Source organism: Sphaerodactylus townsendi, linkage group LG12, assembly GCF_021028975.2.
Source record: "Sphaerodactylus townsendi isolate TG3544 linkage group LG12, MPM_Stown_v2.3, whole genome shotgun sequence".
Classification (NCBI taxonomy): Eukaryota; Metazoa; Chordata; class Lepidosauria; order Squamata; family Sphaerodactylidae; genus Sphaerodactylus; species Sphaerodactylus townsendi.
Window position 1 is genome coordinate 31,798,090 of NC_059436.1, and position 16,595 is coordinate 31,814,684.

General features: G+C 44.4%; 1 protein-coding gene across 1 annotated transcript; it reads right to left on the reverse strand.

Moving 5' to 3' along the window:
- Positions 1–1,047: 1,047 nt before the first annotated feature.
- On the reverse strand, positions 1,048–16,578 carry NDUFA10 (NADH:ubiquinone oxidoreductase subunit A10). The gene is made up of 10 exons (XM_048512049.1): positions 16,391–16,578; positions 14,543–14,711; positions 12,989–13,204; positions 12,550–12,636; positions 11,231–11,352; positions 9,953–10,032; positions 9,280–9,334; positions 3,065–3,150; positions 1,840–1,948; positions 1,048–1,441 (listed from the first exon to the last, which is right to left on the reverse strand). Exons 1-10 carry the CDS (start codon positions 16,451–16,453, stop codon positions 1,373–1,375), a joined length of 1,056 nt encoding a protein of 351 aa, XP_048368006.1. The 5' UTR covers positions 16,454–16,578; the 3' UTR covers positions 1,048–1,372.
- Between the last annotated feature and the right edge of the window lie 17 nt (positions 16,579–16,595).

Sequence of the window (16,595 nt, forward strand, 5' to 3'; positions counted from 1 at the left end):
GGCAAGGTTATGGAGAAGGAACATCAGAAATGGACAGAGAAAGTCTTGGGGACCGAGAGGCCGAAACAGAATCCAACAGGTCTCTCTTTGCAGATGGCACCCTCACTAGGGAGCTGGTCTTTGCCCAGGGTGGGGGGAATTGGTCCTGCTCTTGGAATCCAGCCCCCCCTCCAACCACCCCCCAGCAGGAGTACTTTTCTAGCAGACACCCTGCCCAACTGGAGCAAGAGCCTGGCATCCGGTGCCCCCCCCCCCACCCCCCCCCCCCCAGCCGCAGTTCCTCTCTAGCACCCCCCCGCCCCGAGGGGGGAGCAAGCCCCGGGCCCCCCCCCCCCCCCCCCCCAGACACCCCACTTTGTGCAAATGTAATTTATGAGAAGCCACTGGTCTCTACTTGCTTTTCACTGCTACTGATGTGAACATATCTATAAATACATCAATAGGGAGTCCTCCCTTTCCAATGCAGTGGCTTGCTGCTGTCCCCAGCGTTGGTTCCATCCCTGCCCTGATGTCAAAACTGTGTGAAAATGATTTTTCCCTCCTTTTAAATAAATGTGAAGTGGCTTTATTCAAAAATGTCTTGGTATCCTGGGGGAGGAGTCAGACAAGGGTAGGGCAGTGCCTTTTCCAAGGGTTAGACCACCACTCAAACAAGCGGAGCAGGCAATTTGCTCACACTCTGTTGAAGCAATTATGAAGATCGGCTGATTCCTAATGGCGAAGCCTCTTTCAGCAGCAATGACTTTAGGATCGGTCCATTCGTCTCTCGCCCTGCCACAAAGCAGTTCAGCATCATGCTGGCAGGGGATGATGGGAACTGTAGTCCATAACAGCTATAGGGCTGTGAGTTTGACACCTGTGGGTTAAGTGTAACCTCTGCAACCAAACTGGCTGCCCAGCTTTCAGGTCAGCCTATTCTGCATCCAGGTCGGGGCTTTGGGCTCCTGGTACAGGCCAAGAAGGATCTGGATTGAATCGCAGTCATTTGCGAGAGCCTAATTATGCCAATCAGGTGGCTACAAAAAAAATGCCCACTTTAAAAAGTGATTCCAGCCAAGGGTTTTATTTTACCAACAGCCAGTCAAATTCTTAGGACACGTTAAGCCAAAGTTTCAATGATGAGATCCCATTTTAAATCATCAAGCCTACCTGCCGCATAAGCTACTTAAGTCTTCCTAGTGAGATGCATTTCAGAACAGCCTTGGGAAGGATGCACTTTTTGCAACAAGGTAAATCTACACCCTGGGATCTTCTTGTGCGTCAATTACCCTGCGCAGGTAGAAAGGGCTGGATGACTAATAGGAGCTTCATCATCGCTGTCATAATCCTAGTTCAGTGGCCAACTGAACACTTCCACTTCTCCCCGGGAGTTTTATTTCAGCCAAATCCACTTGTCTCCCACGTCAGCATTATAACCAGCAGCGTATTTGCGGCCTGGAAGCTGCAGAGAAAAGAAAGGACATCCCATGATGTGTAGATCAAAGGCACCTTTTGTCCCCACAGAGCTCCATCAGGGAGGGGCTCAGAACAGAATCATACGGCAGACACTGAGTGGGCACTGCAGACTGGTCACATGCAAATCTTCCCTGCTGTGACTGGATTAAGCCCCAAGTGAAATGCGATTCTGGCAAAGCAAAAGCATTCTCCTGCAGGACTTTGCAACTCACAGCATAGCTGCTGTGCACAGGTGGCAGCCCAACTCATGAGTTCTGCAAGCACAAAATCCCATAGGGAAGCACTTTTTGCTGTACACGTGCCATGTTTAAATTAAGCCTGAGTAACAGTTTCATATCATGAGCCGATCTTTGGTAGAAACACCATCTGAAAGGGTTGACTTACATCCTTGTATTGGTAATACAGTTTGTCAAACTCATGGCCTCCTACTGTGATTTCCGGAATATATGACGGAATGTTTGTAGGACGCATCAATAACGTCTTGTTCTCTACACTGAAGGAGAAGGGAGGAAAACCTGGTTATCCCATTTATCCAGAGAAAGCTTACAGCAGTTTCAGACATTCAAGAGAGAACATTTTCCCTGCAGTAAGAGAAGTGTGTGTTGGGGGGAAAGGTGCCACATGCCTTCCCCTCCATGAGCACAACGGATTGCTAAAAATCACTGCAAAATAGGGCAGCCAGCAAGAGGAAAAGCAGGCCAATTATAATCCTCACTTCGAATCCTCCAATGGATTTTACAGCTAGCTGCAAGTCACCTGCTCTCCCAAGAGTCAGCTCTTCCTGGAGGCCTGATATTGTCACATTCGTTGGGGGGGGGGGGGGGGGGATGTGGAGTGTCTAATAAGTGAATATAGGTGTTAGGCATGATAGCTGCCTTATCCTCCGGCAATGGGAGCAGCATGTACTTCAAAACAGGGGCAACCCAAATAGGAGGGCTACAAGTTGCCGCCACGCTCAGTTTCTTTGCTGCCCGCCGTCATCTGGCTGGGTTCAGAATGTTGGGCTAGTTGGATGTTCAGCAAATCAGTTCTAATAATTCTTAAGCAAATCTAGAAGGGTGCATAACAGCAACTTCTTTTGCCTCTTTGTATTAAACGCTATAGATCACATAAGCATCTGCCCCAAATATCGCAGCCTACCCACCCTAGCAGCCTATTCTTGTTCACCAAGCCTAAATTTAATCGGTGCAGGGTCATGTTTCAACTATAAACCCAAGAACAGAGATTTGCAACAAATGCAGAGAAAGATGAGTTGCCTACTAAGAAGGATGCCCACTGAGTCTCTAAAGAAGTCATTTATCTGAGCTTGCCACCTTCCAAAGCGTAAGAATACAGAAGGTGGGCACCTTGGATTTTTATTTTTAGAATGTGTAGATGAGGTTGATTTTAATTCGGAAAGCTTGCCTAAGCTATCAGTCATTTGAGAACAACTCCTATAGCCGTGGTGGTGAACCTTTGGCACTCCAGATGTTATGGACTACAATTCCCATCAGCCCCTGCCAGCATGGCCAATTGGCCATGCTGCCAGGGGCTGATGGGAATTGTAGTCCATAACATCTGGAGTGCCAAAGGTTCACCACCACTGTCCTATAGAATAGCAGGCCCTTACAGTTTCCTCAAGTGATGAAGACTAGCGTCGTTTTGATCCACCCAAGGCTGCTTCTCAAACTTCAGGCTTTCAATATCTTCAATGACCTGTTAAGAGAGAAAATGTGTTTGATATGGGTTTCCACAGCTAGTTATGAGAAATACAACGCATTATCTTCACAAGAGCACAGGCTATGCCTGTGGCGATTAGAACAAATGCAATCACGTTCACCTGCATGAAACGGACTGTGCAAAAGGTAGAAGGCATTCTATTCAATGGTGAGAAATTCCACTTGAATGTCAAGTTGGCAAGGAAATAAGCAACTGAGCAATCCTTGCCCTCAAATGCAACTTTGGTCTGATCCAACATGGCTCTTACATTCTTCTGTACAAAAGCCTAGCACAATACACATAATAAAAGTAAACTGGTTGACTGAAGACATAAAGGTGTCTACAGGCAGTCTTTTACATCAATAATTGATTACATCCCAATCTAAAGTTTATATAATTAAGTATGCAGCTTTATCTCTACCAGCGGTTCCCAGAGAAAATCTGCGCATTCTAGGACTCCAAAGAGTAACTATCTCCCGTCTAGTTCAACTGGTGTTCACAAAAGCATTTAACATCCCCATGCTTACTGTTCAGCAGAAATTCTGCTTAGGAACTATATTCATCATTCTGCATTGACCAGTCAGGATAGGTATTCTATTTCTGTGTGGTTCACTGGGCTGCTGTGAGGTAAAATTTGAAGGAAGGAACAGGGTCGTATTAACCCATGGCCAGGCCCCCAAGCTTTCAGATACTTCGGGGCCCCTTTGGCACTTCAGTGTTTCACCCCACTACAACTGGCAACCAGACCCTAGAACGGTAGGTACTAGATTGCAGCACATAGCCCTATATCTAGAGCAGTGGTGGCGAACCTATGGCACGGGTGCCAGAGGTGGCACTCAGAGCCCTCTCTGTGGGCACACGCGCACAGAGTTCGTCATATAGGGGGAGCAGAAAATCACCCCCACACACACACACATATCTAGGCTGGCCTTGCTTCTGAGTAAACCCTCCTAGGGTCATGATTCACCCATTCGAAGTGTTGCATGGTTGCTTCACCAAGCTTACTCCCAAGTAACACGCGCTGCGGAACAAACCGTTTTCCCTAAACTAAAACCTCAGTATTCAGGTTAAATTGCCATGTTGGCACTTTGCGATAAATAAGTTGGTTTTGGGTTGCAATTTGGGCACTCGGTCTCAAAAAGGTTCGCCATCACTGATCTAGAGTGTCTCCTGAAGTTTACTCACAATTTTACTCACTCACACACAATCAAGGTCACGATTAGACTGTATTGCTCATGGAGATGTAATAAGGGAGGAGGCAGCATGATGTCACAGCCCTGATGCTAGTGTGCTATGGCCCTCTGGCTTCCTCTCCCAACACTGCACTGACTCTAAACAAACCTCAACTGACTACAGGTGTGCCATGCAACTTGCTCTCAGCTGCTTTGCACGCTCGCTCAGCCAACACCTGTCAGAAAGGCCAAAGCCCTAAGAACACAAGAACACAAGAACACAAGAACACAAGAACAAGCCAGCTGGATCAGACCAGAGTCCATCTAGTCCAGCTCTCTGCTACTCGCAGTGGCCCACCAGGTGCCTTTGGGAGTTCACATGTAGGATGTGAAAGCAATGGCCTTCTGTGGCTGTTGCTCCCGAGCACCTGGACTGTTAAGGCATTTGCAATCTCAGATCAAAGAGGATCAAGATTGGTAGCCATAAATCGACTTCTCCTCCATAAATCTGTCCAAGCCCCTTTTAAAGCTATCCAGGTTAGTGGCCATCACCACCTCCTGTGGCAGCATATTCCAAACACCAATCACACGTTGCGTGAAGAAGTGTTTCCTTTTATTAGTTCTAATTCTTCCCCCCAGCATTTTCAATGAATGCCCCCTGGTTCTAGTATTGTGAGAAAGAGAGAAAAATTTCTCTCTGTCAACATTTTCTACCCCATGCATAATTTTATAGACTTCAATCATATCCCCCCTCAGACGTCTCCTCTCCAAACTAAAGAGTCCCAAACGCTGCAGCCTTTCCTCATAAGGAAGGTGCTGCAGTCCCTCAATCATCCTCGTCGCCCTTCTCTGCACTTTTTCTATCTCTTCAATATCCTTTTTGAGATGTGGCGACCAGAACTGAACACAGTACTCCAAGTGCGGTCGCACCACAGCTTTATATAAGGGCATGACAATCTTTGCAGTTTTATTCTCAATTCCTTTCCTAATTATCCCCAGCATAGAGTTTGCCTTTTTCACAGCTGCCATACATTGAGTTGACATTCCCATGGAACTATCAACTAAGACGCCCAAATCCCTTTCCTGGTCTGTGACTGATAGCACTGACCCCTGTAGCATGTATGTGAAGTTTGGATTTTTTGCCCCTATGTGCATCACTTTGCATTTTGCTACATTGAACTGCATTTGCCATTTCTTAGCCCACTCACCTAATTTATCAAGGTCCGCTTGGAGCTCCTCGCAATCCTTTGTGGTTCTCACCACCCTACATAATTTGGTATCATCTGCAAACTTGGCCACCACGCTACCCACCCCTACTTCCAGGTCATTTATGAATAGGTTAAAGAGCACTGGTCCCAATACGGATCCTTGGGGGACACCACTCCCTACATCTCTCCATTGTGAGAATTTCCCATTTACACCCACTCTTTGCTTCCTGTTTCTCAACCAGTTTTTAATCCATAGGAGGACTTCCCCTCTTATTCCTTCATTGCTGAGTTTTCTCAATAGTCTCTGGTGAGGAACTTTGTCAAAAGCCTTTTGGAAATCCAAGTAGACAATGTCCACTGGTTCCCCCTTATCCACATGCCTGTTTACATCCTCAAAGAACTCTAGTAAGTTTGTAAGACAGGATTTGCCTCTGCAAAAGCCATGCTGACTCTTTCTCAGCAGGTCTTGCTTTTCTACATGTTTTATAATTTTATCTTTAATGACAGATTCTACTAATTTACCAGGAACAGATGTCAAACTGACTGGCCTGTAATTTCCCGGGTCCCCCCTAGATCCTTTCTTAAAGATTGGTGTGACATTGGCCATCTTCCAGTCTTCAGGGATGGAGCCTGATTTCAAGGATAAGTTGCATATTAAAGTGAGAAGATCAGCAATTTCATGCTTGAGCTCTTTAAGAACTCTTGGGTGAATGCAATCTGGGCCAGGGGATTTGGTAACATTTAGTTTATCAATGGCTGCCAGAACTTCTTCCTTGTCTACCACTATCTTTGTTAGTTCCTCGGATTCGCCTCCTAAGAAGCTTGGTTCAGGTGCAGGAATTTTCCTCACCTCCTCTTGGGTGAAGACAGATGCAAAGAATTCATTCAGCTTTTCTGCAATCTCCCTGTCATCTTTTAGCACACCCTTTGTTCCTTTGTCATCTAACGGGCCTACCGCTTCCCTTGCTGGCTTCCTGCTTTTGATGTACTTGAAGAACTGTTTGTTGCTGGTCTTGATGTTCGCAGCCATGCGTTCCTCATAATCTTTTTTTGCCTCCCTTACAGCTAACTTGCTTCTCTTTTGCCACCATTTGTGTTCCCTCTCATATTCTTCATCAGCCAAACTGGACTTCCATTTTCTAAAAGACATTTTCTTTTTTCTGATAATTTCCTCAACCTCTCTTGTTAACCATGGTGGCTTTCTTTTGGACTGGGTGCTGCCTTTTCTAACCTGTGGAACACATTCCAGCTGAGCTTTTATTACTGTGTTTTTAAATAACCTCCAAGCATCCTGGACAGTTTTGACTCTCCTGATTTTCCCTTTCTGCTTCCTGCGCACTATCCCCCTCATCTTTGAGAAATTTCCCTTTCTGAAGGCGAATGTAACTACATTAGTAGTTGCCACTTGTTCGCATGCTGAGATACTGAATCTGACAGCATTGTGGTCGCTGTTCCCTATCGGCTCAACAACACTGACTTCCTGCACCAGGTCCTGGGTCCCACATAGAATTAGATCTAGGATCACCTCTCCCCTGGTTGGTTCCACAACCATCTGCTCTAAGCCACAGTCATTTAGCATATCCCCTAGGGTGCTGGCAACAGTGCCTCAGTAAAAAATAATTGACAGGCCCCTAGTCTCTGCAGGGCACCTAGGCTTCGACTTAATCAGCCTTATGGATAATATAGTCCTGGGAAAGAAGTCACATGAACCGCTAATATCTCCTCAGAAGGAGTTTGGGATAAAATGTGAAATCATACATTTCTCATATATACAAATATATGAACATACCTTACATTAAGTTAGACAGTTGGGGTTATCTTACTCAATACTGTCCACTCTGACTTGCAGCAGCTTTCCTACATTTCAGACAGAAAAAGGTCTTTCCCATTTTTTTGCTACGTGACAAGAGTCTTTTGAAGAGAGATACCAAAGACTGAACCTGGGTCTTCATATTTACAAAACCTGCCGAGCGACAGGTCCTTTCCTCACCTTGCTGCACAGGAAAATCCTTTTCCTCCCAAACAAAAGTTTTACTGATAGGACAAATTATTGTCATTCACTTTCCAATTTATGTAGCTCCCTCCTGAAGAACAGAAGAATCGAGGTCTTCAGAAGCACCCTTTAAAAACCCCTCACAAGTTTATCTTAACTGTCTTTGAACACTAAGCATATCTTTTACTGAAACTGTACCAAAAAAATCTTATTTGGGGTACAGAGAAGTCACCCACTTCTTCCAGAAATAATTAGATGGTTAATCTCTGCTGCCTGCTCTCCCCCTATCCTGGGCTACCCCCTCCCAGCTTTCCTTTTGCTAGTCTGAGATCCTTTAACTTCAGCTTTCAAGATCACTTCTTTCCAACAATCATTGCAGTCTTAGGCTCCTTCCGCACATGCAGAATAATGCACGTTCAAACTGCTTTCAATGCTCTTTGAAGCTGTGCGGAATAGCAAAATCCACTTGCAAACAGTTGTGAAAGTGACTTGAAAACGCATTATTCTGTGTGTGCGGAAGGGGCCATAGTTTTTTTAACCTATCCCTAGTCAATGTTGCCCTTCTTGAACCAGGATGAAAACACCAGCTATATGCTCAAACACACAAGCCCATTCTATTAACCAAAGAAAAAATTCCAAGCCAAACAGGTGCACTTAAATAATTAAGATATTTAATCAAACCCTCTGTTCAGCGGAGGTGAATTTGTTGGTGACCCCCTGCCCCTCTGTGATGTGGCTGTCCTCCACCAGGGCCAGGGCTTTTACAGCTCTGGCCCCTGCCTGGTGGAACACTCTTTCTCCAGCTGTCAGGGCCCTGCAGGACCTTGGAGAGTTCCATAGGGCCTGCAAAACTGAGCTGTTCCACCAGGCTTTTTTTGGGGGGGGGGGGGGGGGCTCGCCACTGAGTTACTGTCCCTTCCTGTTGCCCTATATACCAGTGATGGCGAACTTGTGGCACAGGTGCCAGTGGCGGCACTCGGAGCCGTCTCTGTGGGCACGCACACACAGAGTTCATCATGTGGGGGGGCAGAAAATCACACACACACACCCCACACATCTAGACTGGCCTGGGCCACTGAGCACGACATGTGCGCACCATGGTGACCAGGGAGGACTTGGCTGGCGGGCCTGGTGCCTATGCTCCGGGTGACTTCTGCCGGGAGGGGGGGCGCAGAGGACGCAGAGATGCTAGAGAGCCACAGAGGGGTGCACACAGGACTTGCTGAAGGCTAGAGCAGGCTGGCCCCTGCTCGAGCAGGTGGGGCAGAGGAAGAGGGAGCCAACCAGTTTTTCTAAACTAAAACCTCAGAATTCAGGTTAAATTGCCGGGTTGGGACTTTGCGATAAATAACTGGGGTTTGGGTTGCAATTTGGGCACTCAGTCTTAAAAAGGTTCACCATCACTGCTATATACCATCTGTCTTTTCTTTTTCGGCAATTTGCCAGTCCCCTCCCGGGCGTAGGACCGGACGCCATCCACCAAATTGTGGGCGGTTTGTATCACTGCTACTGATTTTATTTTATTGGTTGTATGTATTTTAATGATGTTATTTGATGTTTCTCTGTATTTTGTTATTTATTGGCTTGTATACTGCTCTGAGCCCTCCGAGGGAGAGCGGTTTATTAAATCAAATTTATAATAATAATAAGATTTAAGGGAGCAGAGATCAGCAAAAAACAAAAACACACCACAGTGAACCCGCCTGCCAGAGGAAGTTCAGGACACAGAAAAAAATACACCAGTCATACTTACTATATCCACTTCCTCAGCCTCACTGGCTGTATACTGCAAAACCTCAGAGGTCTCACTGGAAATAAAAAGTCTAAACGTCAAATCCCTGGATACAGAAAATGCAACCATTAATCTAAAATCACCAGGAATGGTTACTACAAAATGTAAATCCTGATCCTCCTGTGGTTATAGAAGAGAGTTACGTTAAAGCTCTGGGCCTATCTCAGCCACCTTCCCACATGGATGTGCCACATTTTGACAACATGCTCAGTGGTGAAAAGGGAATGCAGGATTTTTGCCTCCTTCCCATCCCCCAAAGCGGCTTTAGAAAATATTCTAGCAAATATTAAGATAGTAACATTTTATCTCGATAGACTATTTCAGATTCACTCTGCTGTGAATAATCCTTCCCCATACCAAGACAACTATGCCCTCTCAGTCTGACTCCAAGAACTTTCCTTGATTCTAGAAACTCTTTGCAATTTAGCATTAATTTTTCACAACCTACAAAAATTCTTACATCGCTAATAGAGGAGACGCTTTCTTTCATAAAAACAGAGGGCTTGAAACTCAGAAGATGAACAGGGGTCAATCAAAAGTCACAAGGGGAATGGTTTAAATACATCAAGAATAGTCAACACAGTGCCAAAGGCATCATTAATGAATGCACAATTCTATCCAAAAGGTAACTAACCTGATTTCTGGCAGAAAAGATTTCTTATAGCTGTCTTCAATGCTCTGAAGATAAGCAGATGACACCTTTTTTTCATATGGCTAAAAAGAAAACAAAGGTATTCAAACTATTGACTGTGACAAAAATGTTCAAGCCCTCTGTTTACAGCTCATATCTATCAGCGTTACATTAAAAAAGACAAACTGAGCCTTTACAGTCCATAGCAGGGACAGAATGAACACTTCCTCCACCTTCATCTTAAAAGGTACCAGTAGACCAGTGAGAACAATAAAATGTAAAAAAAAATCAAGTAACCTTTATTGGCATAACAATATCGCGGTATTCAATAAAATGTCATTTCTCGCGTCATTAAACAGGAGTCCAGTGGAACATTAACATCTAGCAGAATTTATCCTAGTAAATGCTTTTGTGAATCCAAAGTCATGTCAACAGATGCATACAGATGCACACAAAACAAGTGAATTTTATACTTCAAGTAGGATGGAAGGAGGAAGGAAAGAAATACTCTTTCCACCTTCAAACACTGCATACCCTTTTCATCTGACAGTGAGCATGAGACCTCAGTATGCGGGGTAGTTACCATTGCTATTTATACAGCATGATGGTTTTGCACATTTATTACTCTCATGGTCTCTTAATCAAGCATTCAACTAAGAAGTTTAGAATGACGAATTAGGAGTGAATCCTTATATTCAGGATTACTACCTTATCAGCCCTTGCCAGCATTTCCAAATTAGTGGTGATGCGAATCCCAGGCACTCCAGATAGCAGGGATTACCTCCATCAGCCCCTGCCAGCATGGCCATGCTGGCAGGGGGTGATGGGAATTGTAGTCCATAACATCTGGAGTGCCAAAGGTTCGCCACCACTGATCTAAACCACTGGCACTGGAATGTAAGGCTGAACAGGACAGTATAAATAGTGAACTACAAACAAAACCTGGCAGGTTAGGTGAACTGAAAGTATGCACAAGGAGATTCACTGATACTAATAGTAGAATTATAAGAGGTGGCTTCAGTCAGAAAGGCTAAAAAAATAACAGAAAGGTCAAATCTAGTCCAGAGGAAGAGCAGCCCAACAATACTGGAGCCACTGGGAGAGGTGAAGAGTCAGACAGGCTGCTCAAGTTGCCTCAAGCAATTTTGTTTCCTTTAAAGCCAAGCAAGGCAAGCCCGGCAGGATTTCAATCTTCTGGCACTTCACTGCCTTAGCGTTAGTCTGCCAACTTCACCAAAGTTGAGGATGAAGCTGCACATCAAAAACCTACTGCGGACTCACCTCTCCTTTCTCTTCGATTCTCTTCATCACTTCTGGGACAGGTACGTCGATATAAATGACAAGATGAGGAGGCAAGACCTCACAAATGCTCAGGTGCTTGGTCTTCTCATAGTGCTCTACGCCTGTAATAAAAAGCCAGACAAATGCAACGGAAAACTGAATCAGCAAAAGAGATGATTAAAGTGCCAGATGCCAGGAAGAGTCAACAACAAGCAGCAACTTAGAAGCAAACGTTGAGACAATGCTGTGCCTGCAGGTGTGCTCTCAAATACATCAAATGTGTCAACACAAGAAGCTGTGGCTACCTATCCGTCTGTGGTGAACAAGGATCGTTTTCCAATTATCAGGTGAACATTCTTCCCAGAAGACTCAGTACAGAGGCACTATTTCACACAGCAATGGGCTACTGAGCTCTCCTCTCCTTCCAGTTCTGAGAGCTTTCTCTAAAACTAGAAAACAGAGTAGAATGCATATCATGAAAGGGACAGTGAGCCCAGATTAAAAGGGCGGGAAGTTAGAAATACTTCCTTGCAGTTGCTAAAACTTCCGCACAATAGGTGGGAAGGATAAAGCACAACCGCAATCGGAGAAAAATCTGGTTCCGTTTCAGTTTTTGAGATCATCAGAAATAGCAACAAAGAAAAAAATATTGTTTAAAGGAATCCTCCACAATGACCAGATGCTTCACTGACTAACTGAATCAATTCTGAGAGTTAACTACATCAGCCCATTACCCATATTTTCTTCTGCTTGAGTTCCACTGGCTGCATTAAGACAGCCTAGAAGAAACTACTTCCGAAATTCTAGTACCACACATCCCGTAAGATGGACAGAAGACTGATGAAATTATTTCTCTGGTTTGTATTGCAAAGGAAAAAAAATAAGTGGCTGGCTAGGCCTGGGCATTGGCACAGACAAACAGTGAATGGATATGTGGAAAGATTAAATGCTGATAAAAGAAGCCGGAAGATAATGTACACGGGGTAGCTTGGGTAATAATTTACAGACAAACAACCAGCCATTCCTACTTTCTCATCCATCAATTACACATTTCCCATCCTTCCTCCAATAAGCTCAGAGCTGTGTCCATGAACATAAAAATCCCATTTCCTCCCCTTTCACAACTTTTGAGATGGGCCAATCATTTATGCTCCCTCGTCTAACATCACACAGTACACTTCATGAAATAGCATGGATTCAAACCCAGATTTATGTTCAACACAAAATACTGCATCATACTACCTCCAATAATTCTTCAGCTTTGAGTTTACAGGAGTATTATATTCTCCCGTCTTTTCTTCTAAAAAGAAATTACTTACACCTTTTGTGAATGTAGCCTTGCTTAAACATTGCATCCAAGAATACAAAATCACTGTAGGGGGAGCGTTCCAGTACTACTCCTTGTCCTAGAATCAAATAAAAAGTCACATGTGAGAAACACAGAAGTCTTATTTAGAAGATTACACTGAAATTAATTATTTGCAGGGCAGTCTTCTGTAGATTTACTCCAATAAGCCAACTAAAATTGTTTCGTATCATTAACAAAGAAATACTCTGTTTGCAAAAACATTTTCAACAAGATATCCTGGAAACTAGACTTACAAATATTCATATATTTGAGAGCTGCTCTTGGTAGCCTACTGACTAGCTAAGTTCTTCAGTTATGTTTTTATTTTTGTTGTATTTATTCTCCCAAAATAAAAGCCCAACTTCCATGGTTAAGATTCATTCAGAAACACAAACCTCAAGATCAATTACCTGTAGCCAGGAGGTGTTCTAATGCATCACCGTACTGCAAAAGGCGGTTACTGTACAACCAGTATTGAAGGCGGTATGAATTTCCGTTTGGATTTTTAGGATCATTGTAGAATGTCTCCAGGCTACAATTGCCATTGAATTTTGATTCCAGAATTGATCCATCTACTGTAACCTTATCTAAATAATGAATATCTGCCTCTGGGAAGTAGCGCATATCTGGAAAGGAGCAATCAAATGTTTAGGTTAAATGGGGTGGGGGGGGGGGGAGAGCAGAGATTGTCTCATCTATATGAGACTAACAACCCAATCAAGAACTCCTAGTGGTGGAGTGAAGTACTGCCTTGACACCACCCTGCTACCTCCAAGAGGGCTTTTGGCAGCACTGGGAGGCAAAAAAGAAAGCCTTCTTGCTGCCAAAAAGCCCTCCACTGGGCTATATGGACTTACACCGCCCAAAAGGGTGACATAAACCCAAGTCCCTGGTGTTCCAGCCCACAAAGTCTAGATGGCAGCCAACAAATGTTGGCTTTACCTTTGGCCACACCTTCAGAACACCCCCGCTATGTTGGGAGAGGCAGAGCGGGCACAAGGCTGCTGTGGCTGCCCGCTAGCAGATTTGCCCCTCCTCTGGGGTAAGTGCCCTAGGGAAGATAAATTCACCAGCACAGCCCTGCACTGCTTCCATAGGCAGATTCCCTGCCCCCAGGCTATTTGGATGCTATGCTTAGTTGATTAAGCAATTAGACTGTTTAAAATAGTTTGATCGATTAATCAAAATCCCCAAGATTAATTAGGTGACAGATTGTTTTTAAAAGACTTATTATTCTAACAGAACTGCTTACAAACCAGCTGGTAGCAAATGCCTCTTTTAGAAGAACATTCTTCATCTCACACACAGGTGGGGTTGCCTTTCCAAAATAATACCTACTCTAATACATATGGATCATGTACTTTTTTCTTCAGATCCACAAGAAAGCTTATGCTGATTCAAACAGTTAATCAGTTTAAATACATGTGATTTATTGACTAACATTTAATAGCATGCTATAATTGTAAACTTCATATCATCATAGAGTTGGAAGAGACCCCAAGGGCCATCAAGTCCAACCCCCTGCCATATAGGAACGCACAATCAAACCATTCCCGACATATGTTCATCCAGCCTCTGTTTAAAAACCTCCAAAGGAGACTCCACTTCCTGCTTTCCTCAGTCACCAAAAGCCAGCCTGAATCAAAAAGTTGCTCAGACGCTGGGCTAACAGACATTCTACATTTCCAACAAAGAACCAACAGCAGTAGTATACCTAAGAAACGCCAGAAGAATACTGGCACAAAAATCGCAATGAAAGCAGGAATGATTGATTGATTGATTGATTGACTGATTGATTGATTGATTGATTGATTGATTGGATTTTATAGGCCACCTCACCCCAAAGGGCTCGATTATGGGATTTTAGACATTTTAACTTAGCCCCAAACACCTAACTCTCGGTTATTTTTACTCAGAGATCAAGAGCATTACAGAAATACTCAAAATTATATAAAGATACGTGCTTAGCTTTTCTGCTATCTGCTCTGCCAGTTTGCCTTTGCCGCTGCGTAAATTGCCATCCACTGTGAAAACTTTGCTGAATGCATTAAACTTCTTAGTTGTTCTCTCTCCCAGCACATAGGCCAGCCAGCCATATTTCAGGTTCCAATTACTGCTAACATGAAGCTTTGCCTAGGAAAAAAGTCAGACCAAATCTAGTTAAGTTTATGGCCACTTCAATGCTTTTCAACACCAACACCAACATAAAGCACCAAGCAGCCATATAGGAAAAAATTACCAAAGTTTGGAGAGTCATCTGATCCTGTAAGGGGGGAGGGCAAATTGCCATTTATAAGTTAGAACTCCACAACAGCCAAAAGCAGAATGGTTGAGTAAGGATAGGGGGAATAAAATTCAACTCCGAAAACAACAAATGCATAATATATTTTATTAAGACCAATGAAAATGTCACAAAACAATAGGAAATCCTTTTATTCTTTCAAAATTCTTCATCAGGCTGACTGTTAAAAAAAGAGGAGAGAGGAAAGGAAATCACATGGAAAAAGACCACCTTGCAACTCACGTGCCTTCTGAAATATACCTAGCTTATTAAACAGCCAAACCCTGTACCCAATGAAGTCAACCAAGCATCCTACAGAATGGACACAAGGGGGTGAGGGTTTAACACCACAGCATGAAAAATACTTCCCTCTCTTTATTTTTAACATCCATGGATATTAACTTGGACCACTGCCGCTACCAGTAATAACTTACAGTTCTGAACTACTTCCTTGTTCCGCAGAACAGCCTAATTCTTTGGGCTATAATTTGGGAACTCTTCACAGCTGCACAGGTCTACCCTACCTAGGATGACAAACCTCATCTGGGGAAATTCTTGGGAGATTTGAAGGTAGTGCCCGATAAGGATGACGTCTGGGGAGGGAAGTGAGTTCAGGGAGGATGTGATGCCATCTGCCCTCTGCAGCTACCATTTGAAGAAGAGTTCGGATTTATACCCCCCTTTCTCTCCTGTAAGGAAACTCAAAGGGGTTGACAATCTCCTTCCCCCCTCACAACAAACACCCTGTGAGGTAGGTGGAGCTGAGAGAGCTCAGAAGAACTGTGACTAGCCCAAGGTCACCCAGCTAGCATGTGTTGGAATGCACAGGCTAATCTAGTTCCCCAGATAAGCCTCCACAGGTCGTGACAGAACACGGAATCAAACCCGGTTCTCCAGATTAGAGTGCACCGCCTCAACAGCTTCCCATCAGCGGTTACTTCTGAGAGATACCTCCAAATTCCCAAGCAACAGAGACTATGCTGTTGCAGATGTGGATCTCCTGAAACCATATCTCATATCCTCCTGGAATGTCATCTTCATAGTAACCTGTGCATGATTTTAATCCACCCTTTGTTGCTTCCAAGGCTTAATCACTCTAAATTCCAAACCATTTGCTTTTTGTTAAGTGATTGTAGTCCATCGATTACCTTGGCAGTGGCTAAGTTCTTGGAAAACATTTTAAATACCAATATTTAAATGTTTTAAATTGTAAATATTTTTGCAATTTTATACGCCATTAAAGGTTAAATTGATTAGAGTGCACCTGCTCTTAACCACTACGCCACTGCTGTCTCACTACTGTTCCTCTTGGGGAACTGATCTGTGATCCAGAAGTAAAAATTCCAGGATAAGTCCAGGTTCCACTTTGAGGTTGGTAACCCTAGCACTGCCCAGCATCAGGGGAGCAAGCACAGCCTCACGACGCCTGGAACATCCAGATGTTCAGAGGAAAACAAGCCAAATGCAGAGTTATTTGAAACACAACCAGGCACACACAAACACACTCCTAGGCCCACCCGCCTCGCCTCACCGCTCGCAGAGCACTCAGCCCCGAGCGGCTCCGAACTCCACAGAGTACCGGCCCCAAGGACATGACGACCTAGGACGGAGGGACAGGCGCCACGGTCGCCTACTTCTCCTGCGCCTTTGACTGCCGCGGGCCCTCCTCAATCTGCGTGAACTCGCGTCGCGGGCAGATGACGATAAAGACACCACAAACTCCGGTCGCCTCGGCG